We start from the raw sequence: 18638 nt of genomic DNA, 5'->3' as shown, positions 1-18638 counted from the left end.
CACTGTAATGCTTCACATAGACTCTACTTTCTAACCAGGCCTCCCTCATTCCTAGTAAAATCAGAGAAGGGAAATCCCTCCTTCTGTGGTTCTAATCTGGGCCTTGCCATCAGCCTTGGGTGGGTGGGTGGGTGTCAGGGGCTGTTTTCTTCTTTCCTTTGCCAGCTGATCAGTACCTGCCATGTCTGGTTGCTTTAGAACCCACTAAAATAGACCGGGCTCTACTCACTTCTGCACACAGATCCACACTGTGAGTCAAAAGGTGATTCTCCCCTCTCTCCATCCCCCCACAACGCCAATCAAACTGAGCGGGCCTGCCCCTAAGGGGGCCCACGGGACTCAACAACTATAACACAATCCTCCTAACGTATTCCCAAAAGAATCAGAGCCCGTTACCGGGGTCCCATGTTTTAGTGAAAGACGCCTACATGCCAGGGATTGGAGACTAAGAATTCTGGGCAATTCCTCTCCTGAATTCAGCCTCCCATGGTGAACCAACTCAGATATCTGCCTTGCCCCTTAAGCAGAGCAGGGCTCTCAAACCCCAACAGGCATCAAAATCCCACTGGAGCTCGTCAAAATGCAGGTTCCCAGGCCTGGCTCACAGAACCTGAGGCTGTGGCTGGTCTAGGGTGGGGCCTGACTTGCTGTATTACTCAAAGAACCCTAGTTTCTGGAGCTGGAAGACTGTGGACCAACCCTGAGAAACAGATGGAGAGGAATCATGGGGGCAGGCAGTCCTGAATGCTGGGCCTTCACCCACTCAAGTATCCAAACAACTGTTACTGAGTGTGTTCTTTATGGCAGATAGTGTTCTAGGTCCTGGTGGTACAGCAATTGGGGGAATCATCCCTGCTGTCATGGGGTTTATAGCCCAGTCTGGAGAGGGAAACCACGAAAACAAGTCAGTAAGTAAAATGTCAGGTGGTGAGGAAGCCGAGGTGGAGGTAAACAGTGGTCTGGAGGAAGGGGATAGGAGGAAGGTAGTAGAAGCAGGAAAACAAATTCTTGGCGATAGAAGGAGCACTGGCCACGGAGAAAGATCAAGCCAGACCTGAGCACAGCTTTGTAAGGACGTATTTGTAATTTAGAGCAAGTAATTGAACCTCTCTGAGACTCATTTGCCTCGTCTGTAAAAAGGGAGGGAGAAACAAAATTATTTCCTAGCTCCTTTTTAGCTATACAATAGCTTTCTCACTGACTTAGTAAGATACAGGCGGTTAAGAAGGTTACAATAGTCAGGAAAGCAAAATTCAGACCCCAGCCCTGAGGCTAACTTACCGATTGACCCAAGGAAGTGACTCACCTCTCCTGAAGGTCAGTCTGTTGGTCTGGAAAATGACAGGTTATTCCTGAGGGTGGTCAGGTGTCCTCCTGCCCGGTGCTCTTAGATTCCAGTAGGTATCACACGAATAGAATAAGACCTTGACATGGAGTCTCTTTCCAGTGTTTTCCTCAGAAAGTAGGCTTAAGAACATGAAGCCTATGTCTGAGCATCTTAATGGAAAAGCAAAGAATTGGGAGCTGTGGGAGGGACCACGGAGCTCCTGAAGAGTCACAGCACTTCTTAGGCTCCGTCACGTGGAACCCACCACGATTACTGAATCCAAGTGGGAAATGCAGGACCAAATGACTGTGGCAGTTTGCAAGCTGCCAGAATTGAGTGAAATAAAGCGAGAGCTAAGCTGTGGTCTCTGGGGAAGCCGGGAGAGTTGGGGGGATCCCCTGCCTGGACCACCCCCTGCCAGGACCTGACACTAATTGGCCTGGTTCTCCCTCGGGACTTCTGGACTCAGACGTTAGGGTTCTGGCCAACATTTACCCAGTGCCTTGGGACAAGTTTATAGATGTAGAAACTTAGTCAGCAGTTGTCAAAAGCCCAGTCTGTGCTCAGCATCATGCCAGGTTGCTGATCTAGAGGTGGGCCCTGCTTCGATGGAACTCAGAGCCTTTTGGGAAAGAAAAACATCATTCAGATAATCACACACACATACACACTGGCTGTGGTCACAGCCAGTGAAGTTCAGGGAACAAGAAAATGCAGGACAGTGACCGGGACCATCTAGGACTTCAAGGAGGGCTTCTTCTCAGAGGCAGTGGCGGCTGAGCAAGGGCAACCAGATGCAAGGGGCTGGCCAGGAGGCGATTGGAGATCTCCAGGCCAGGGAACAGTGTGCACACGGACACGAGGACTGGGTGTCTGCCCCACCCAGGAAATGGAAAGAGGATTGGGCATCAGGAGAGCTGGGTTCAAATCCCTCTGCTGCCACTTTTAACTCTGACCCTGGGAAGTCACTCACCTCTCTAGGCTTCAGCTTCCTTGTCCATGAAAAGGAGATAATGCTTGTTCCACAGGGCATTCATGTGGGTTAAACGAATTACAGTATGGGAAGGGGTTTTGTGAGCTGTACAACTGTGTACATGTGAAGGATGGTCATAATGTCATAATCATTTTCAGGGTCGGCTCTTCCATCTCCTTTTCTACCCCATACTGTTCCCTCTAAACTTCCTGCTAAGTAGGGGTGGGTCAAAGTGGGGGAAATGGTCACCATTTTTTGAGCACCAACTCTATGCTAGGAACTGAGCTAGGTCCTTTACGTTCATTATTTCATTTCATCCCCATTTTACAGATGAGGAAAACTGAGACCCAGGCAGGTGTACAGTTCATGTGTGAAGGGCTTTAAAGCTTTATCCATCATCACAGGCTGTCCTGCGGTCACTGCAGGGCATGGGCAAGCACCCTATCCTTCTTACACGCTTTTATTGTTTTCCATATGCTGTGCAGTGGCGCTTAACTTGAGGTGTTCACAGACTGACTCATGGACAGACCTTTGTAATTTAGTGTTCCTAGAACAACTAGAAAGAAATAAAACTGGGCTGGGTGGGTCTGCATGGGCTTCACGGACCCTTCCTGACCTGCCTGGGAAGGCGACACCCTCATTGTGTCTAGGGCAGCGTGTTGTTGGCCTCACCCATCCATGAAGGAATTAAGTGAGCCCAGTGCATCCCTGAACCTGTTTGTAAATCCTGAAACTCTTGAATTCTCCATGAGGTATACTTGGCAATTAGCCGAATGCAATTGCCTTAGTAACCAAGTTTACACCCAGGCCCCATGGAGTGGCATAGCCTTTGAATGTAATGAATCAATGTCAACCATGCTGATGCTTGTTCTTTGCAGGATGAAAGAAAAACCAACAAACCCCAAGCATGGCTTGACCAGATGCACTTTCTCTCCCAAAGGATAAAGTGAGAGGAAAATGATTTGAGTTGCAGCAAGAGGTTTTAAGCCAGATGTAAGAAAGAACTGACTCACCAGGCTGTGTGTACATTTTAAAAATTGTTTCCATACCTTTAAATCAAGACCTGGGTCTCTAAGTGGTACATCCAGGCTCTACCATGAACTCTGTGACCTGGAGAAAATGTTTAACTGCTCTCAGCTGCAGTCTTCTTGTCCAGTAAAATAAGGATAATAATGTTACCTACCCATGTTAGTTTGCTTGGGCTGCATACAAAGTACCACAGACTAGGTAGCTTAAACAACAGAAGTTTATTTGCTTATAATTCTGGGGGCAGGAAGTTCAAACTCAGTGTGTCAACAGGGTTTCTTCTGAGGCCTCTCTTCTTGTAGACCACCACCTTCTCCCTGTGTCCTCACATGGTCGTCCCTGTCTGTACGTACAGCAGAAATTAACACAACATTGTAAATCAACTATACTTCAATAAAATAAATTTAAAAAAATAATAAACACTTCTCCAGGAATGGGCCTGAGGCCTGTGACAGCTGTGCCTTGTTCTGAAATTGTGTCCTTATGACTCTTCCGGGCTCCTCTTTCCCTCTTTTTGTACAAGTACAGTGGTAGTGGTGGCTAGTTTTCTTTGATGGCCTCAGTTGATGGTTTTCAAAGTTGACAGCCACATCTCAGCATTCACTTTTTATTTTTAAGATTATGTTAGAATATGGAATCCCAGACACCGGCCACCAGCACTGTGGGTACCAGAGGGCAATTAAGGGAATTTATATAAGAAGGGACAGATATATGTTTTGTAAAGCCATTCGGGTCATATTAAAAGAGAAATACAACCTTGTATGTGGGTGTTGTAATAAAGAAACATATCCTGAAATCCAAGTAACATAACTTTGCTTATCAAATAACATACGTATTATAGGCATGCTCCTGGAATTATGAGATTCATTTTCTTCTTGAGTATTTCCCCCAGGTAGAGAACATTGATCTAGAGGCAAGTTGAGAATGGGCCTTGTCTGCTGACATGTGACCTTTGACCCTCTGTAAATACTTCTTTCTTCATCAATAAAATAGGAGTAGTGAGTGATACTTGCCTCTAGAGTTGTGTCAGAATTGAGCAGGGTGACACAGAAGGTGATGCCACAGCACCTGATCCAGAGAAGCCACACTCCTTGTGAAACCCACGTGACCTGTCCACGTGGTGCCCAATTCACGGTAGGCTCTCCAGGAAGTGCAGCTGTGAGTAGTATCAGGACTTCTGATAATGTGGAGGCATTGTGTTGGGGGCTGGGGGCTGTACATGGTCCCTGCCCTCCACAGGAGGCAGGAGAGAGACAGGAGAAAGAAGTGAAATCTAACGAGTAGCAACAATATGCGGTTTCAGAATCGGTACCCAGTTTCTGGAAGGACAGTCCACACCAATATGGTGAGAGATTCCAAAATGTGAGAACCAAGTTCATCAGGCTCCTGTCCCCCATCGGCTTGCTGCTGGATGGGTGCCAGCTGGCCACAGAGGTCCACAGCCAAGGTGAATCCCACCCATTCAACCCTGGCTCAGTCACTGCATCCAGCCTCCCTCCCCAGTGCCCGTTCTGGTAGCTCATCCCCAAGACTGAAATGTCTTTGCTCCTTCTGCTACTAACAACGGGCGTGCATCCTACAGGCCTGGCCCTTGGCTGGTTGCTCTCATAAAAGCCCACCTACATCAAACGGAATCATCTAGTACCAGCCAGCCTGGAGGAAAATCCCAGGTATTGCCTCCTAAGTCTAACAACCTGAAGTTGGCTCCATAATCAAATAAAGCCCCTCATAAGTGGTCTCAACCCACCTGTCTAAACCCATCTCCCTCTACCCACCAACCTCTAACGCCCCACTCCGGCACGACCAGTCTTCTCCAGCCCCAGAGCTGGCCATCCTTCCTCCTGTCCCCAGTCCTGCCTGTAATGCCTTACATGTAACTCCTTGGACAGCAGTGAGGAACTACAGAAGTTTCTGGATCACACGACTGAAACTATCGAATTTGCATTTCAGAACTCAATAAAGATAAGCTCCTATAATAGTTAGGATGTAGGTTTAGGCGCTTTAACAGTGGGCAAAAAAATGACTAAAACAAACAAATCATCACCGTAAGTACGTGGAGTATTTGTTATTTTCCAGTTTACAGCTGAGGAAACTGAGGCTCGCCGGGGCATTGTGCCAGGACCACGGGGCCAGCAAATTCGGGACTGGAATATGACCTCTGTGTGTCCACCTCCTCCTGCTACTTCTGTGATGTCAACAGCATGTTCTTTCTCTAGGGGTAAAATATCCACAGAATTTCATTTCACAGATGTGACTCTTTTTCCACCAGGTTTTTATTTGTCTTTATTGCTGCATAAGATCATGGACATATAACACTCAGAGACCCCCAGCAAAGGCACACGTGCAGAAATGTCCCCACGGCCCTTTTTTGCAGTCTGGATCAGAGCCATTTCTGTGCTTATTATTATTTTTTTTAAATAGCCCAACTGACATTTTATGCTTTGTTTTATTTGGGGGTTAGGGGATAATTCAAAAGCAGAACCAGGTTTTATAGCCTCGCATGCACACTTTCTATCAAAGTGTCATTTTGCCCAGCTCTGAAATTATGGGCCTGTCCTCAGAAAACGTCACAGACTGGCCCATCCTCACAATGCTTCTAATGCCCTTTCTGAACACACAGGCCCATTTTCAGCAGGATGATGTGCTTGGGCTGAGATATGATCAATGTGAAAAGTGGAACTGGAGGAAATGGTCCTGGAACCCGCTAACCTAGAGGCTCTGATAAGATGCTTTGCCCATAAAATGTTATTCTTATTAAATCCCGAATGAATCAGGCTCCCGTCTCCTACGTGAGGCTTTGCAGGAGTCTGCCTGGTGAGTCTCCTGTGAAAGAGATATAATTCACTTTGCTAAAAGCTCAAGAATCCACCCCTGAGGCCTCCCCATCTCCTTTTAAAGAGCAGAGATAGGACCCTCATCATTACTTATTTCAGCACTTCTTACGCACTGGGAGTCCTGCTAAGCCTTGCGTGATAGCACCTCCGTGTATACGCCCAGCAACTGTCAGATAGGGACCGTCATTCCCATTTCCAGATGAGGAGAGTGAGGCTCAGAGTACGTTGCCCAAGATCATATAGCTATCATAACAGTTTTCTGTCGCTGCGGAACAAATTTCCACTAAACGAGCAGCTTCAAACAAACTCGTATCTATGTATTTCCTCAGAGTTTCCACAGGTCAGGAGTCTGGCCACAGCTTAGCTGGCTCTTCTGCTCAGGGTGTCACAAAGCTTTGACCCCGGTGTCCACTGAGCTGCACTCCTTTCTGGATTTTCCCCAGGCTCTCCTGGTTGTTGGCAGAATTCAGTCCCTTGTGGCTACAGGAATGAAGTCCCCCTATTTCCTTGCTGGCGCTCAGCTCCTAGAGGTGCCCGCAGGTCCCTGCCATGTGGCCACTCCTGCTCCAGCCCACCAGGACTCAGTCTGATAACCTGTAATCATGGGAATGACCCCACCACCTTTGTCCTGTTCCCTAGGCTGGACAGATGTCACAGGTTAAACCATTCACCCTCCCAGCTTTCCGTGGACTCATCTGCAAGATGAGAGCCTGCTCCCAGCTTGCGTCTAACTGTTTCTTGTCATTCACATGTCAAACTAATGTCACGTCTTCTGAAAGTCCTTCCCTGGCCACCTACCAAAAACAGGTCTTTTTTCTAGACTCTGATTTGTTCTCTTCAGAGCACTTGTCTCAACTTCGGGTCGTGTCACTTATTCGCTCCTGTCAGCCTCCTAGAAGCGAGTTCCATTTGCTGGGTCTGCCTTGTTCACTGTTGCAGCCCCACTGACCATGTGGATAAAGAAGATGTAGTAGATACATACAATGGAATATTACTCAGCCATAAAAAAGAATGAAATAATGCCATTTGCAGCAACATGGATGGACCCAGAAATCATCATACTAAGTGAAGTAAGGCAGACAGAGAAAGATAAATATCATGATATTAATTATATGTGGAATCTTAAAAAAAATGATACAAATGAACTTATATACAAAACAGACTTACAGATACGGAAAACAAGCTACGGTTACCAAAGGAGAAAGTTTGTGCGGATGCATGGGGAGATAAATGAGGAGTTTGGTATGAACAGATACAAACTACTATATATAAAATAGGTAAACAACAAGGGCCTACTGTAGAGCACAGGGAACTATATTCAATATCTTGTAACAAACTATAATGGAAAAGAATCTGAAAAAATATAGAGATATATATTACTGAATCACTTTGCTGTACACCAGAAACTAATACAACATTGTAAATTAACTATACTTCAATTAAAAACATTCTTAATGTACTTTTGTACTTCTGTGTTGTCTCTGCATCGACCATGGAAGGGATGCCCCCAAGATGCTTGAGGGCCATTGACTCCCCTCCGTGCTAAGGGCCGACACAGAGGCACGTGTCAGACACTTAGTCCACACCACAAAGGAAGCTGAGGCACAGGGATGTCACCCTGATAGCAGGAGAGGCGCCGAGCAGACAGTCTGCTCCCGAGCAGGATTCGCCTAGGCAGGACACCCTCTTTCCTTGGAGTCATGGGGTCTAGTTTACCAAGCCACTCCTATCTGTGCCCCTGTTTGGTCCTCATGATATGAGAGACCATGAATGGAGGCCTTTCAGAATGCGGGCTCTGATGGATGGTGGGCCTATCCAAGGTCACACCGTGGTCAGTGGGGGAAGCTGGCTGCCACTTGACATGTACCCACCTCCTTCATTAGCTCTCTTTCTGCTCTGCCAGATGTGTAGACTCCTGTGGGCTGCTGCAGCAAATTATCACAGAATTGGTGGCTTAAAAAAAATGCAAATTCGTGACCTCACGGTTCCATCCAGGACTGAAATTAAGGTGCCAGTGGGGTCAGCCTTCTCCAGAGGCTCCAGGGGAGAATCCTTTCCTTCCTCTTCCAGCTCCTGGGGGGTCCTGATTCTCCTTGGCTTGTGGTCTCTGCCCCTGTCTTGACATGGCCTCTTCTCTCCTTTGTGTCTGTGTCCAAACCTCCATCTCTTTTCTAAGACGGCAGGCATTAGGATCCCCCAAACCCAGGGTGATTTCATCTTGAGATCTTTAACTAATTCCTTGAAACTGCAAAGGCCTTGTTTCAAAGTAATATCACTTTCTGAGGTCCTAAATAGACGTGAATTCTGGGGGGAACACTCTTCTCCCTACTACACAAGGTCGCCTCTCCTTAGGTCTGCCACCACTGCCCCATCTTTTCTTGGCTCTGATACCCTGGTCCCCACTGGTCCATGTGATTCCCTGGCTGGCTGTTCCCTCTCCAGCTGCCCCCGTTCCATCTCCCCCAGGCTCCAGAGCAGTCTCCCTGCACCGTGGCTTCTGTGCCACCCCACCTGCATGTCTCCCTCTCCCACTGATTCTGAGCTTCCAGAGGGGAGGGACTGTGTCCCCAGCTCTCTGCCCAGACCTGCCAGGAGGAAGCATTTGAGGACTCTCCCGGGAATGCCCTGGAAGGAAAAGGAAGAAGTCAGAGGAGGGAGTGAGGGATGAAGAAGGAAGAAAAGGAGAGGGGTGGGCAGAAAACGCCGAAACAGGGCAGTTTCAGCATCAGCAGAGGCGGCAGCTCAGGCCAAGGACCTTGCAGGCCTTTTGGGCTCATGTTCTTGGTCCACAGCCAGCACCTCCGAGATCCACACACCCCAAAGAAAGTCATTGTAGTTCTAGTGACACCTTAAAGAAAGGATGCTCTCGGGCTTCCCTGGTGGCGCAGTGGTTGAGAGTCCACCTGCCGATGCAGGGGACACGGGTTCATGCCCCGGTCCGGGAAGATCCCACATGCTGTGGAGCGGCTGGGCCCGTGAGCCGTGGCCACTGGGCCTGCGCGTCCGGAGCCTGTGCTCCGCAACGGGAGAGGCCACAACAGTGAGAGGCTCGCGTACTGCAAAAAAAAAAAAAAAGAAAGAAAGGATGCTCTTGAATACTTGCTGCTGTGTTTTCATTCTTGACAAGTATTTATTTTCCCTTCTCTCACCTTTTCTGGAGAAACCCTCCTGGGAGAGGCCCTAGACAGGGGCCAAGTGTTTGCTGATTTGAACCACAAACACTTGACTCCAGGTCTTCCGTCTTTTGTTTTAATTGTGTGAGCTCTCCAGTTCATCCTCCCCCTGGGGACTCCCCTAACGACCAATCTCTGTTCACCAGGGACATGTGTTTGTGAACTTGGCAGCTGGGGTTCCATTGGCTTAATGCTCATCAGTATTCACAAGTCACAATGAAAATGAAAATTTAAAGCTATGGTTTGAGTGTATCTTTCTTCCCCAAAGCCGTAGGCATTACCTCATATTGTTACAAATAACCATGGTGTGTTTTCAGGTAGAATTGCTATTTGATAAACTCAGGAGCAGTCGCTTTTTATTTTGAAGAAAGCTGTCATTAGTCTCAAAAGATTTGACATTTACTCTAAATGAGTGAGTGGGGCTTGCAATTCTAAAACCTATGGCTTAATACAAAGCTTTGGAAAGTGTATGCATGTTAATGATGGGTAAATCAGAGCTGAAGCTGTCCACTGAGTTTCTCCAAGGCTGTGTTTCTCTCACATTCATTCTTCCGTGTTTCCTGTGTGTTGACAAAGGTTCTTCCCCCCACCCCAAACTCTACTCAGGCTCTTCTGATGAGTTCTTCTGAAACCCGACCTCGTCTTTTGTACTTCTGTCTTGTCTCTGCATCATCCGGTCTTGGCAAGAACCTGCTAAATTGGTTTAGCCAGAATCCCCCATCCTCCCGACCTGATCATCCTCTGATCAGGTTGCTCATCCCCTGGGTGGTTTGATCACCCTGGCCTGCCATCAGCAGGAATCCTGAACCCCCCTCACCTCTGATGTCTCCTCTTAGTAACTTTCCATCCACCGATCCCCACCTGCTCCTCGGCTACAAATCCCCACTTGTCCCCGTTGTGTTCAGAATTGAGCCCAGTTCTATGCTGAGCTGTCTTTTCCCCTTTGGTGATTGCAACTGAATAAAATCTGTCTTTACTGCTTTAACTACTGTCCTGGTTTTTCTTTGACTGTGTCTGCTGGTGACAGACACCATGCTAGGGGTGCAGAAGTGAAGAAAGCAAAACCCCTGCCTTTAAAAAGCACACTTGGAGTTGGGAGCCCTTTGCTATAGTGATGACATAGAGCAGAATTTTCCAGAAACTCCCCAGCCGAGATTTCGCTGCACATGGCCCACTGTGTGCAAAAGGGATCAGCAAACTTCTGAAGGACCAGATAATAAATATTTTAGGCTTTGAGGGTCACATCAGTCTGTGTTGTACATTTCTTTTCATTTTTGCTTTGTGCATGTGTGTGTCTTGTTTCGTTTTTTACAATCTTTTAAAAATGTAAAAGCCCTTCTTAGCTCACAGACTGTACAAAAACCAGCTGATTGCTGGGTGTGGTCTTTTAAGAAACTCAATTGACATCTTCAACCCTGATTTAGTCATCATGAACGTGCATACACTTTCCAAAGCTCCATGTAAAAATCACAGATTTTAGAAATTCAAGCCCCAATCACTTCTTTATAATAAATGTCAAATCTTCTGAGATTGTACAAAAACTGGCCAAGGCTGTGGACAAGGCTGACCAGGACAAGTTACTGAACCTCCCAGAGCCTCAGTTCCCGGGTCTATAGAGCAGAGACCATTACACCTGGGAGGTTTAGTACCTAGCAAGGTGGGAGGGCTAAATTCCATCAGGAAGGATAAGTGTCTGTACCCACCAGTAGAGCCCCTGTGCTCAGTGAGCAGTCATTCCTGGGACTCAAGAGGCCAGAAATCATTAAGAATATTGAGGAGAAAAATATTCACACAATCCACTTGCAGTTCCAGGAAAAGGAAAGGGAAGGAAGCAAGAACACAGGGCTCCACTATCATAACAATCACTCTTCCGCTCCCTGTCTGAGCCCCCATGCTGGGGGAGAGACAAGCACTCTAGGTGTTGTCAGGCATTTATCCCCAGTTGTCATGTTTGTCACGTGCTCCTCGGTAGGCTCCAGAAATCACATTTTCAGCTTCTTTGTCTTCTCTTACAGAGACATCAAGCCAGACAACATACTGCTGGATGAACACGGTAAGCCTGTTATGAACGCTTGCTAGAGACTATTTCAGTGGGAACTTTGAGGCTCTGGGAATTTGGTCCTGGTCCTGGTGAGTTGGAGTTTAGGGTTGACTAGAAAGCCTTCTTTTGTTTCAGTCCTGGTGAATGAACACCTGTGTAAATTTCTGGTATGTGTCCTGCTGCGGTGAGTTAAGTCCAATGTATTTGATGGTTTCATATCTAAAGACATCACCATTCACGTCCTGGTGTGAGGACAACAGGGCAGAAATGGGAACGGGATACAAGGTTGGGAAGCTCTGAGCCTCCCACCCCTGCTCTCCAACCTGTGAACCCGGGGCTTCAGAAATGTCATTCACCTCTCTAAGCCTCAATGTCATCTTCAGTAAAATGGGGAAAATGATACCCATCTTCCAGATTGTCATGGGGATCAAATGTGATAGGGTGTGCTTGGCAAGCTAGAAATCAGTAATCAGTAATCCTCTAAGCCCTCCCTCATCCAGGCTTCTCAAGTTTTTATGTGTGTACGGAGTGTGGGCATCTTCTTAAACTGATTCAGTGGAGTGAGGTGGACCTGAGATTCTGCATTTATAACACCTCCCAGTTGAGGCTGACACTGCTGGTCCATGGAGAAGGCTCCATGTCAGCGGCTCTCCAACTCTGGTCTTATCGGAATCCCCTGGGGGACTTGGTAAGAATCAGAGGTCAGACCCTGTCCTGTTTAGAGAACCTGGGCCTCTGTGTTCTGAGTCAGTCCCAGGGATGTGGTGCCCAGTCAAGTCAGGACCACAAGTCCAGGGCACAGCCCAGCAATGACTGACAGTCCCCTGCAGTCCATGCCAAAGTCAGCTTTGCAGCCAACCATCATGGCAGTCTTGGAGACTAAATTCCCTGATGTTGCTTCAGGAACTCATCTCCCAAGGGCTTTCAGGGCTGTGGGCTGGAGTGAGCAGGTGGGGATTTTTCTGATGTGCTGCTGAATCTTTCAGGGATGAGTCTGCCGCCTCATCTACACGGCTCCTCTGACCTACCTCCCCCACTCCCTCCCGCAGGCTGAGGCTGTGGCTCCAGCCCGAAGCCCCTCTAGGACTTGTGTGTGTCACCAGTGTGTCTCAGGGAATCCTACCTCGTTGTATAAACCCCTTGGTACTGGGAGACAGAGTGGGAGTGGTAGATGGGACCATCTGGGCTCCAGTCTCCTGCCAGAGGCTGAAACCAGACCAAGTGCTTTGGGGCAGAGAGGTGAAATCCCTGTGCTCCCGAATGGAAGGTCAAGGATGACCTTAGGTTGCCAGGGGGAAACTGAGCAGAGCTGAGGCTGCAAATCAAGGTCCCCAGTTTGTATCTAAAAGGCAGGAACCCCAGACCTGGGTCTCAGCTGGTCCCCCAACTAGCTGCGTGTCTTCAGTCAAGTTGCAAAACAAGTAATACCACCTTGCAGGGTGGCAAAGGTCTAAGATAAGATGGTGAGGATCAGCCACTGTCCCAGCACCAGGACATAAAGGTGCTCAGGAGGGCTTGTATTAGCTTATAGTTCTCAGCCTCTCCTGTCCCTTCTCTGCTCAGATCACAGAAGCAGGTGAGGTGGAGGAAGAAGAGGCACAGGCTGGGTGATGCAGGACCCCTCGCAGGGCTGTCCTGGAAACCAGGGGTGTGGAGGGCAGGGTTCTGGCTGGGATCCTCACGGCCCCTGCCTAGAGACTTGAGAGAGACTTTTGGACAAAGACCTTTCAGGCCCTGGGCAGCTTTCCAGAAGCAAAATCAAGGCAGGAACACCAAGCAGTAGGAATAATTCAGCCAGTTCCTCTAGGATGAAATGAGACTCAGCAAGCCTGTGGGGTAACCAGGGCCTGCCCGACGCCATAGTTCCTGCCCGATGCTACAGCCTCGGGTCAGAGCTCACACAGCCTTCTCTGGGTTCCCTCGTTCCTGAGCTCCTGGATCTCCGTCCATCCCTTCCTACCTCCCCTTCTGTGCTCGTCCTCACCTCTCCCCCTCAGCCCTTTCCCACTTTCCTCCCACATCTCCCCACCCTTCACCACCTCCCACATGCCTTACACAGTGTCCTGACCCTGCCCTCTGGCTTTGCAGCATCCCACACGCTCCCCAAGGATTCGAACCCTCCTCTCTTCTCTAAGCTCCTTTTTCATCAAGCTTGCTGTCAAGACAGAGCACTGAACACTATTCCATACTAAGATGTGAATGGCTGAGACCCTCCCCTCCATCCGCTTTAGCATCCATGAGTGCCTTTTTAGGCAGTGCAGAAGGAAAATCAGGAGCAGAGAATTCTCAAAAAGCACAAATCTTCTCCCCTAGGAGAGAAGGACAAGAGAGGAGACTGTGGCTATGTTTTTCCTTTCCCTGATTTATGACAGGAGATAGATGCTCATCAGCTTTTCTTTCATTTTTTCTTACTTAGTCATTATTGCCTTTTTTCCCCCTCCAGCTTTATTGAGGTGTGATTGGCAAATAAAAACTGTATATGTTTAGGTTGTACAATGTGATTTTTTAAAGGTGTACAACATGAGGATTTAATACCCATATACATTGTGACATTAACAACACACGGTAATTAACGTATCCAGCGCCTCTTATAGTTACCTTCTTATTGTGTGAGTGGTGAGAACATTTAAGATCTACCCTCTTAGCAAATTTCAACCACACAGTACAGTATTATTAACTACTGTCAGCATGCTGTACGTTAGATCTCCTTACCCTGTTGTTAAATGCATTAAAAAAACAGCTTACAAAACAGATAACTATGTGTTTCTATTTAAAGAGTTTGCTGATGGATCTCATTAAGTGTTTTCTCAGAGAACAAGTTGGTTGCTGTGTTTACAGTGAGTTATAAGCATAATTAAATAAATGCATTCATATTTTATTTAAAATGTTCAAGATCTGCTGGTTATACAAAATCCAAGGCTCTCACAGAAGTGTCTCTGCTCCCCCGGTGTCTGCTCTGCTTTCTGATCTTTCAGGCTGGTTTTATCGCCTAGAATGGGCGCTAATTGTACTCTGAGATTTGGGGTCTCTTGGCTAACAGCAAAAGCAGAGGGAGACCATACCTGGAGGTAAAATGAAGTTGAAGGAAGATGTAGCATCATAGCACAGTGTGAGAGGAAGAGTTGAGAGTGCTTTAGGGCTGAGGGCAAAGTGCTCTAGGAAATGGGGAATTTAAAACTGTAGAGGGAAGGGGAAGGGATTGCATTCATTTTCTTTTGGTACAATATTGCTGGGTGATGAATAACCACATGACTTTAATGGCATAAACAAGAAGCATCCAGTTAGCTCACAGGCCTGTGGGGTTACGCTCTTGTAGGCGGGGCTTGCTCCTAAGATTGAGGTCCTGCAGGGTCAGCCAGGCAGCTACGGTGACGTTGGCTGTGCTTACTCCCATGTCTGGGGGTCGCCTGGCTACCAGCTGGTACGCTATGACCTTGACTCATTGACTGGGCAACTCGGCCTAGCTCCTCACGGCTCACCTTCTGGCAGGCCAGCCCTGTGTGACCTTGCGTGGCCATAGCAGAAACAGAGGCAGGGAAAGCCCAGTCACTTAAGCCACCACCTGCATCACATTTGCTGCCATCCCAGTGGGCAAAGCAACTCACAAGACCCAACCAGGTCGGGGTTGGGCACTGCCAAATGACATGGCAAAAGGAAGGATACAGAGGAGGAGGAACTGCGGAGATTAATGCGATCATGCAGCAGATGCGCAGGTGGGGGGCTGGTCTTTAACACACGGGAGCTTGACTTCCCCCCAAATGAGCAAAGAGCCGGGAGTCAGAGACAGAAGGGCAGTGCCTGCGTTTTGCCCTGAGTGTCTACTGAGGACCCTTGGTCAAAATGTACTGACCATATACTGTCCGCTTTCTTACCTGGGGTTTCACATTCTCGAATTGAACCAACCTCAGATGGCAAACATTCAGGAAAAGAACTCCGGAAAGTTCCAAAAAGCAAAACTTGAATTTGCTGCTAGCTAGCAACTATTTACATAACATACGCATTGTACTTACAACTATTTACATAGCATTTACATTGTACTAGGTATTTATAAGTAAAAAAAAAAAAAATGTATATGGAAGGGTGTGCCCAGGTTATATGTAAATTCTACACCATTTTATACATGGGACTTGAGCATCCAAAGATTTGGGTATAAGTGGGGGTCCTGGAACCAATCCCCAGCAGATACAGAGGGACAACTGTAGCTCTGTCCTCTTCCGTATGCAAGAAAGTAATTCCTTCACTTTTGCAGACCGGCCATAAGCCAGGTGTTGTGACAGGTGACCCAAGGACACAGACCCCCTGGGGCCGAGGACATCGTGGTCTAGGGTGGCGCTTCTCAGCCACGGCTGCATGTCACCCAGGAACTGTAAAAGGTGCCAATGCCAAGGTCCCACCCGCAGAGGCACTCACTTGACTCATCTCGCAGGAGAAAGTGCTGGGCGCGGTGGTGGGGTGAAGGTGCGGTGAAAGTTACCAGGTGGTTCTAAGGTGTAGCCAGGGCTGAGGGAGGGACAGAAAAGTAAACAGGTGATTCCGACCCAGCAGGGTCAGTGCTGGGACGGGCAGGGGTGAGGCTGTGCCGGAGCAGAAGGGCAGTGAAGCTGGGGGAGGGGGAGGGGGAGGGAGGGCTTTCTGGATCCTCCCTCCAGAGTGTGGGCACCAGAGCATTTGAGAGCAGAGCATTCCAGAGGGCAAGGGAGAAAGCGCCACTGGCCAGAGGACAGCAGGCTGTGAGGCGTAGAACTCATTCTTTTCTCAGGGACCTCGGGATGGGCGCTTGGGGATCAGAAACCTCACCTGGATCTTTAGTAACAGGTGACACAGCAGCCATGCCAGCAGAATGAATTTGTTTTCTCATTGTATTCACCACGTCTTCTATTTCCTGTAATCGGATGCTTGACTTCTGCACACTCCAGGCCACTATCCACTTGCCCTAAACACCCCAGTGCCAGGATCCAGACAGCCAGGGACAGCTCCTGTGCCCCAGAACCCCTGAAATTATTCAGACTAGCCAGTCCTAAGCCTGCTTGCCCTGCCTTGCCTGTTCCTTCCCACAGAAACCGCCAGAAAGGCTCTTGCCCACATTTTCTCCCTTCTCCCTCTGTCTCATGACTAACGCTAGTGCTTCCCTGGGGGGGGCCCACATGGTGTGATGTGACCCCCTCCTCTTAGGAACTGTGAGTAACAAACAACTATCTTTTCAATGGCAATTGTCTCCTAATCTGTTGACTTCACTTCAAATTTTCTATTAACAGGCTCTATTTCAGAGCACTCATTCACTGGACTTATTTCAAAGAATTTCCTCTCCATCTGTTGCTGACATATTTGTCGGCAAGTGTGATAAGTGTTCCCCAAAACGGCAGTGGCCAGCAGCAACACCCCCTTATCACTTGTCAAAACACTGTATGTGCTGTGACATCCCCATCACGAGACCCCAGGAAATTAACAAATCAGGCGTGTGTTGATTCTGAAGCCTCAGATGCAGGGATTGAAGCAGCTGAGATGGAAGTGGGAAAAGCCACCCAGGCAAGTTGGGGGGCAGAGGTGTTTCTGCTAAGTCAGAGGGGCCAACAGTGGGTGTCATTATTCTAGACGAGTTTAAGGATAAGGCTTAGGAATGTGGCTTAAAGCTAGCCTGGAGTCCTTGGGAGGATTGTAATGAGATTCTTTCTGAAGACTGCTGGGAATGGAAGTGTCTAGCCCAGTGTGATGTCTTAAAGTCCTGAAGACCCAGAGCAGGAATCTCTGAGGACCCCCAATAAATAGCCCCCTGTATTAGTTTCCTAGGGGTGCTGGAACAAAGTCCCACAAATTGAGAGGCAATAAACAGCAGAGATGTATTGTCTCACAGCCCTGGAGACTAAGAACCCGAGGTCAATGTGTCCGCAGGGCTGTGCTCCCTCTGAAGGTGACAGGGAAGGGTGTGTCAGTTCTGTTTGCCAGCTTCTGGTTTGGAGACACGCATACTTCCTTGACTTGAGACAGTGTAACTCCAGACTTCAAATGGCATTCTCCTTCTGCTTCCAGACCTTGCCTGAGTGCACTTGAAAGGCAGAACCTAAATCTTGTCCAGAACCCTAGCTGCAAGAGGATCAGGACGTGTGGTTTTTCTCTCTTTCTGGTCCTTATAATACAGGAGGCAGGAAAGAATGGAGTGGAAAAGGATGCTAGGTATCAAAAGATAGTCTCTATCCCCGTGCCTCTCACAGTCATTGCAAAGAGCAAATCATGGCTGAGAAAGTTTATAAAAACCTTTCTGTAAATCTAATTCACTGCGATTAGTATGATTGCATAAAATTATATACAGAGACGTGGAAGGGAAATGATTGATCAGGTAGCCATGGCTATGCTGCAGTAACTAATTAACCCCAAATCTAGTGACTTAACATTAAAAGCCACAGAAGTAGAGAAAAGGGGAAAGAAACTCAGAAAGAAACTCAGAACTGTTGAGCCCTCTCAAAAGCCTTGGGGGAGGTGGTTTCCAAGCAGCATCAAATCAAATAGGGTGTGAAGGCTGGGCAGGTTTTATGAAATCACAGTATATCCCGGGGGAAAGCGTTGAAACTCGTCTTGGGTGGGAGTTCCCCCAAATCTCAGCCTAGGAGCTCAAGAAATCCCACACGTGTTGCATTTCTTGTACCCTGCTATTATTTGTTCACCCCCGCACAGGGGGAGCAGGGAGCACACAGATTTTTTTTGTTTTTTGAAGATTGATTTATTTATTATTTATTTATTTTATTTAGTTTTGGCTGCGTTGGTCTTAGTTGCGGCACGCAGGATCTTCATTGAGGCACGCGGGATCTTTCGTTGCGCTGGCTTCTCTCTGGTTGTGGCATGCAGGTTTTCTCTTCTCTAGTTGTGGTGCACAGGCTCCAGGGTGTGTGGGCTCTGTAGTTGTGGTGCGCGGGGTCCAGAGCACGTGGGCTCTGTGGTTTGCAGCACGCGGGCTCTAGTTGAGGCCCGCGAGTTCAGTAGTTGAGGCGCGCGGGCTTAGTTGCCCTGCGGCATGTAGGATCTTAGTTCCCTGACCAGGGATCGAACCAGCATCCCCTGCATTGGAAGGGGGACACTGGACAACCAGGGGAGTCCCACACAGATTGTTTTGAAAGTCCTTCTTTCCCATCCCATGTCCAAGATGGGGGAGGGGGTCAAATCAAATAGAATAGAAGAAAATCAGAGGGTCATTCATTCTACATCAGGCAAAGGTGTGCCCCAAAACAGAGTCAATCTTTGGTTGAGGTAAAGCCAAATGAAGCCTGGATAA

The 18638-nt window shown here is 48.1% G+C and overlaps 1 protein-coding gene across 2 annotated transcripts in view; it reads left to right on the top strand.

The window, feature by feature from the left end:
* Positions 1-18638, top strand: part of STK32B (serine/threonine kinase 32B) — a gene marked incomplete at its 3' end in the record, with an annotated part of 355734 nt that overhangs the window by 277423 nt on the left and 59673 nt on the right. For both annotated transcript variants that reach the window (XM_082629843.1, XM_082629842.1), the window contains exon 5: positions 11349-11386. In XM_082629843.1, coding sequence (XP_082485969.1) covers positions 11349-11386 — 38 coding nt within the window. The remainder of the gene's footprint in view (positions 1-11348; positions 11387-18638) is intronic.

The sequence above is a fragment of the Mesoplodon mirus genome, assembly GCF_964341445.2.
Source record: "Mesoplodon mirus genome assembly, chromosome: 2".
NCBI lineage: Eukaryota > Metazoa > Chordata > Mammalia > Artiodactyla > Ziphiidae > Mesoplodon > Mesoplodon mirus.
Note: the sequence above shows the minus strand (reverse complement) of the source record. Positions and strands in the feature narration are given on the sequence as shown.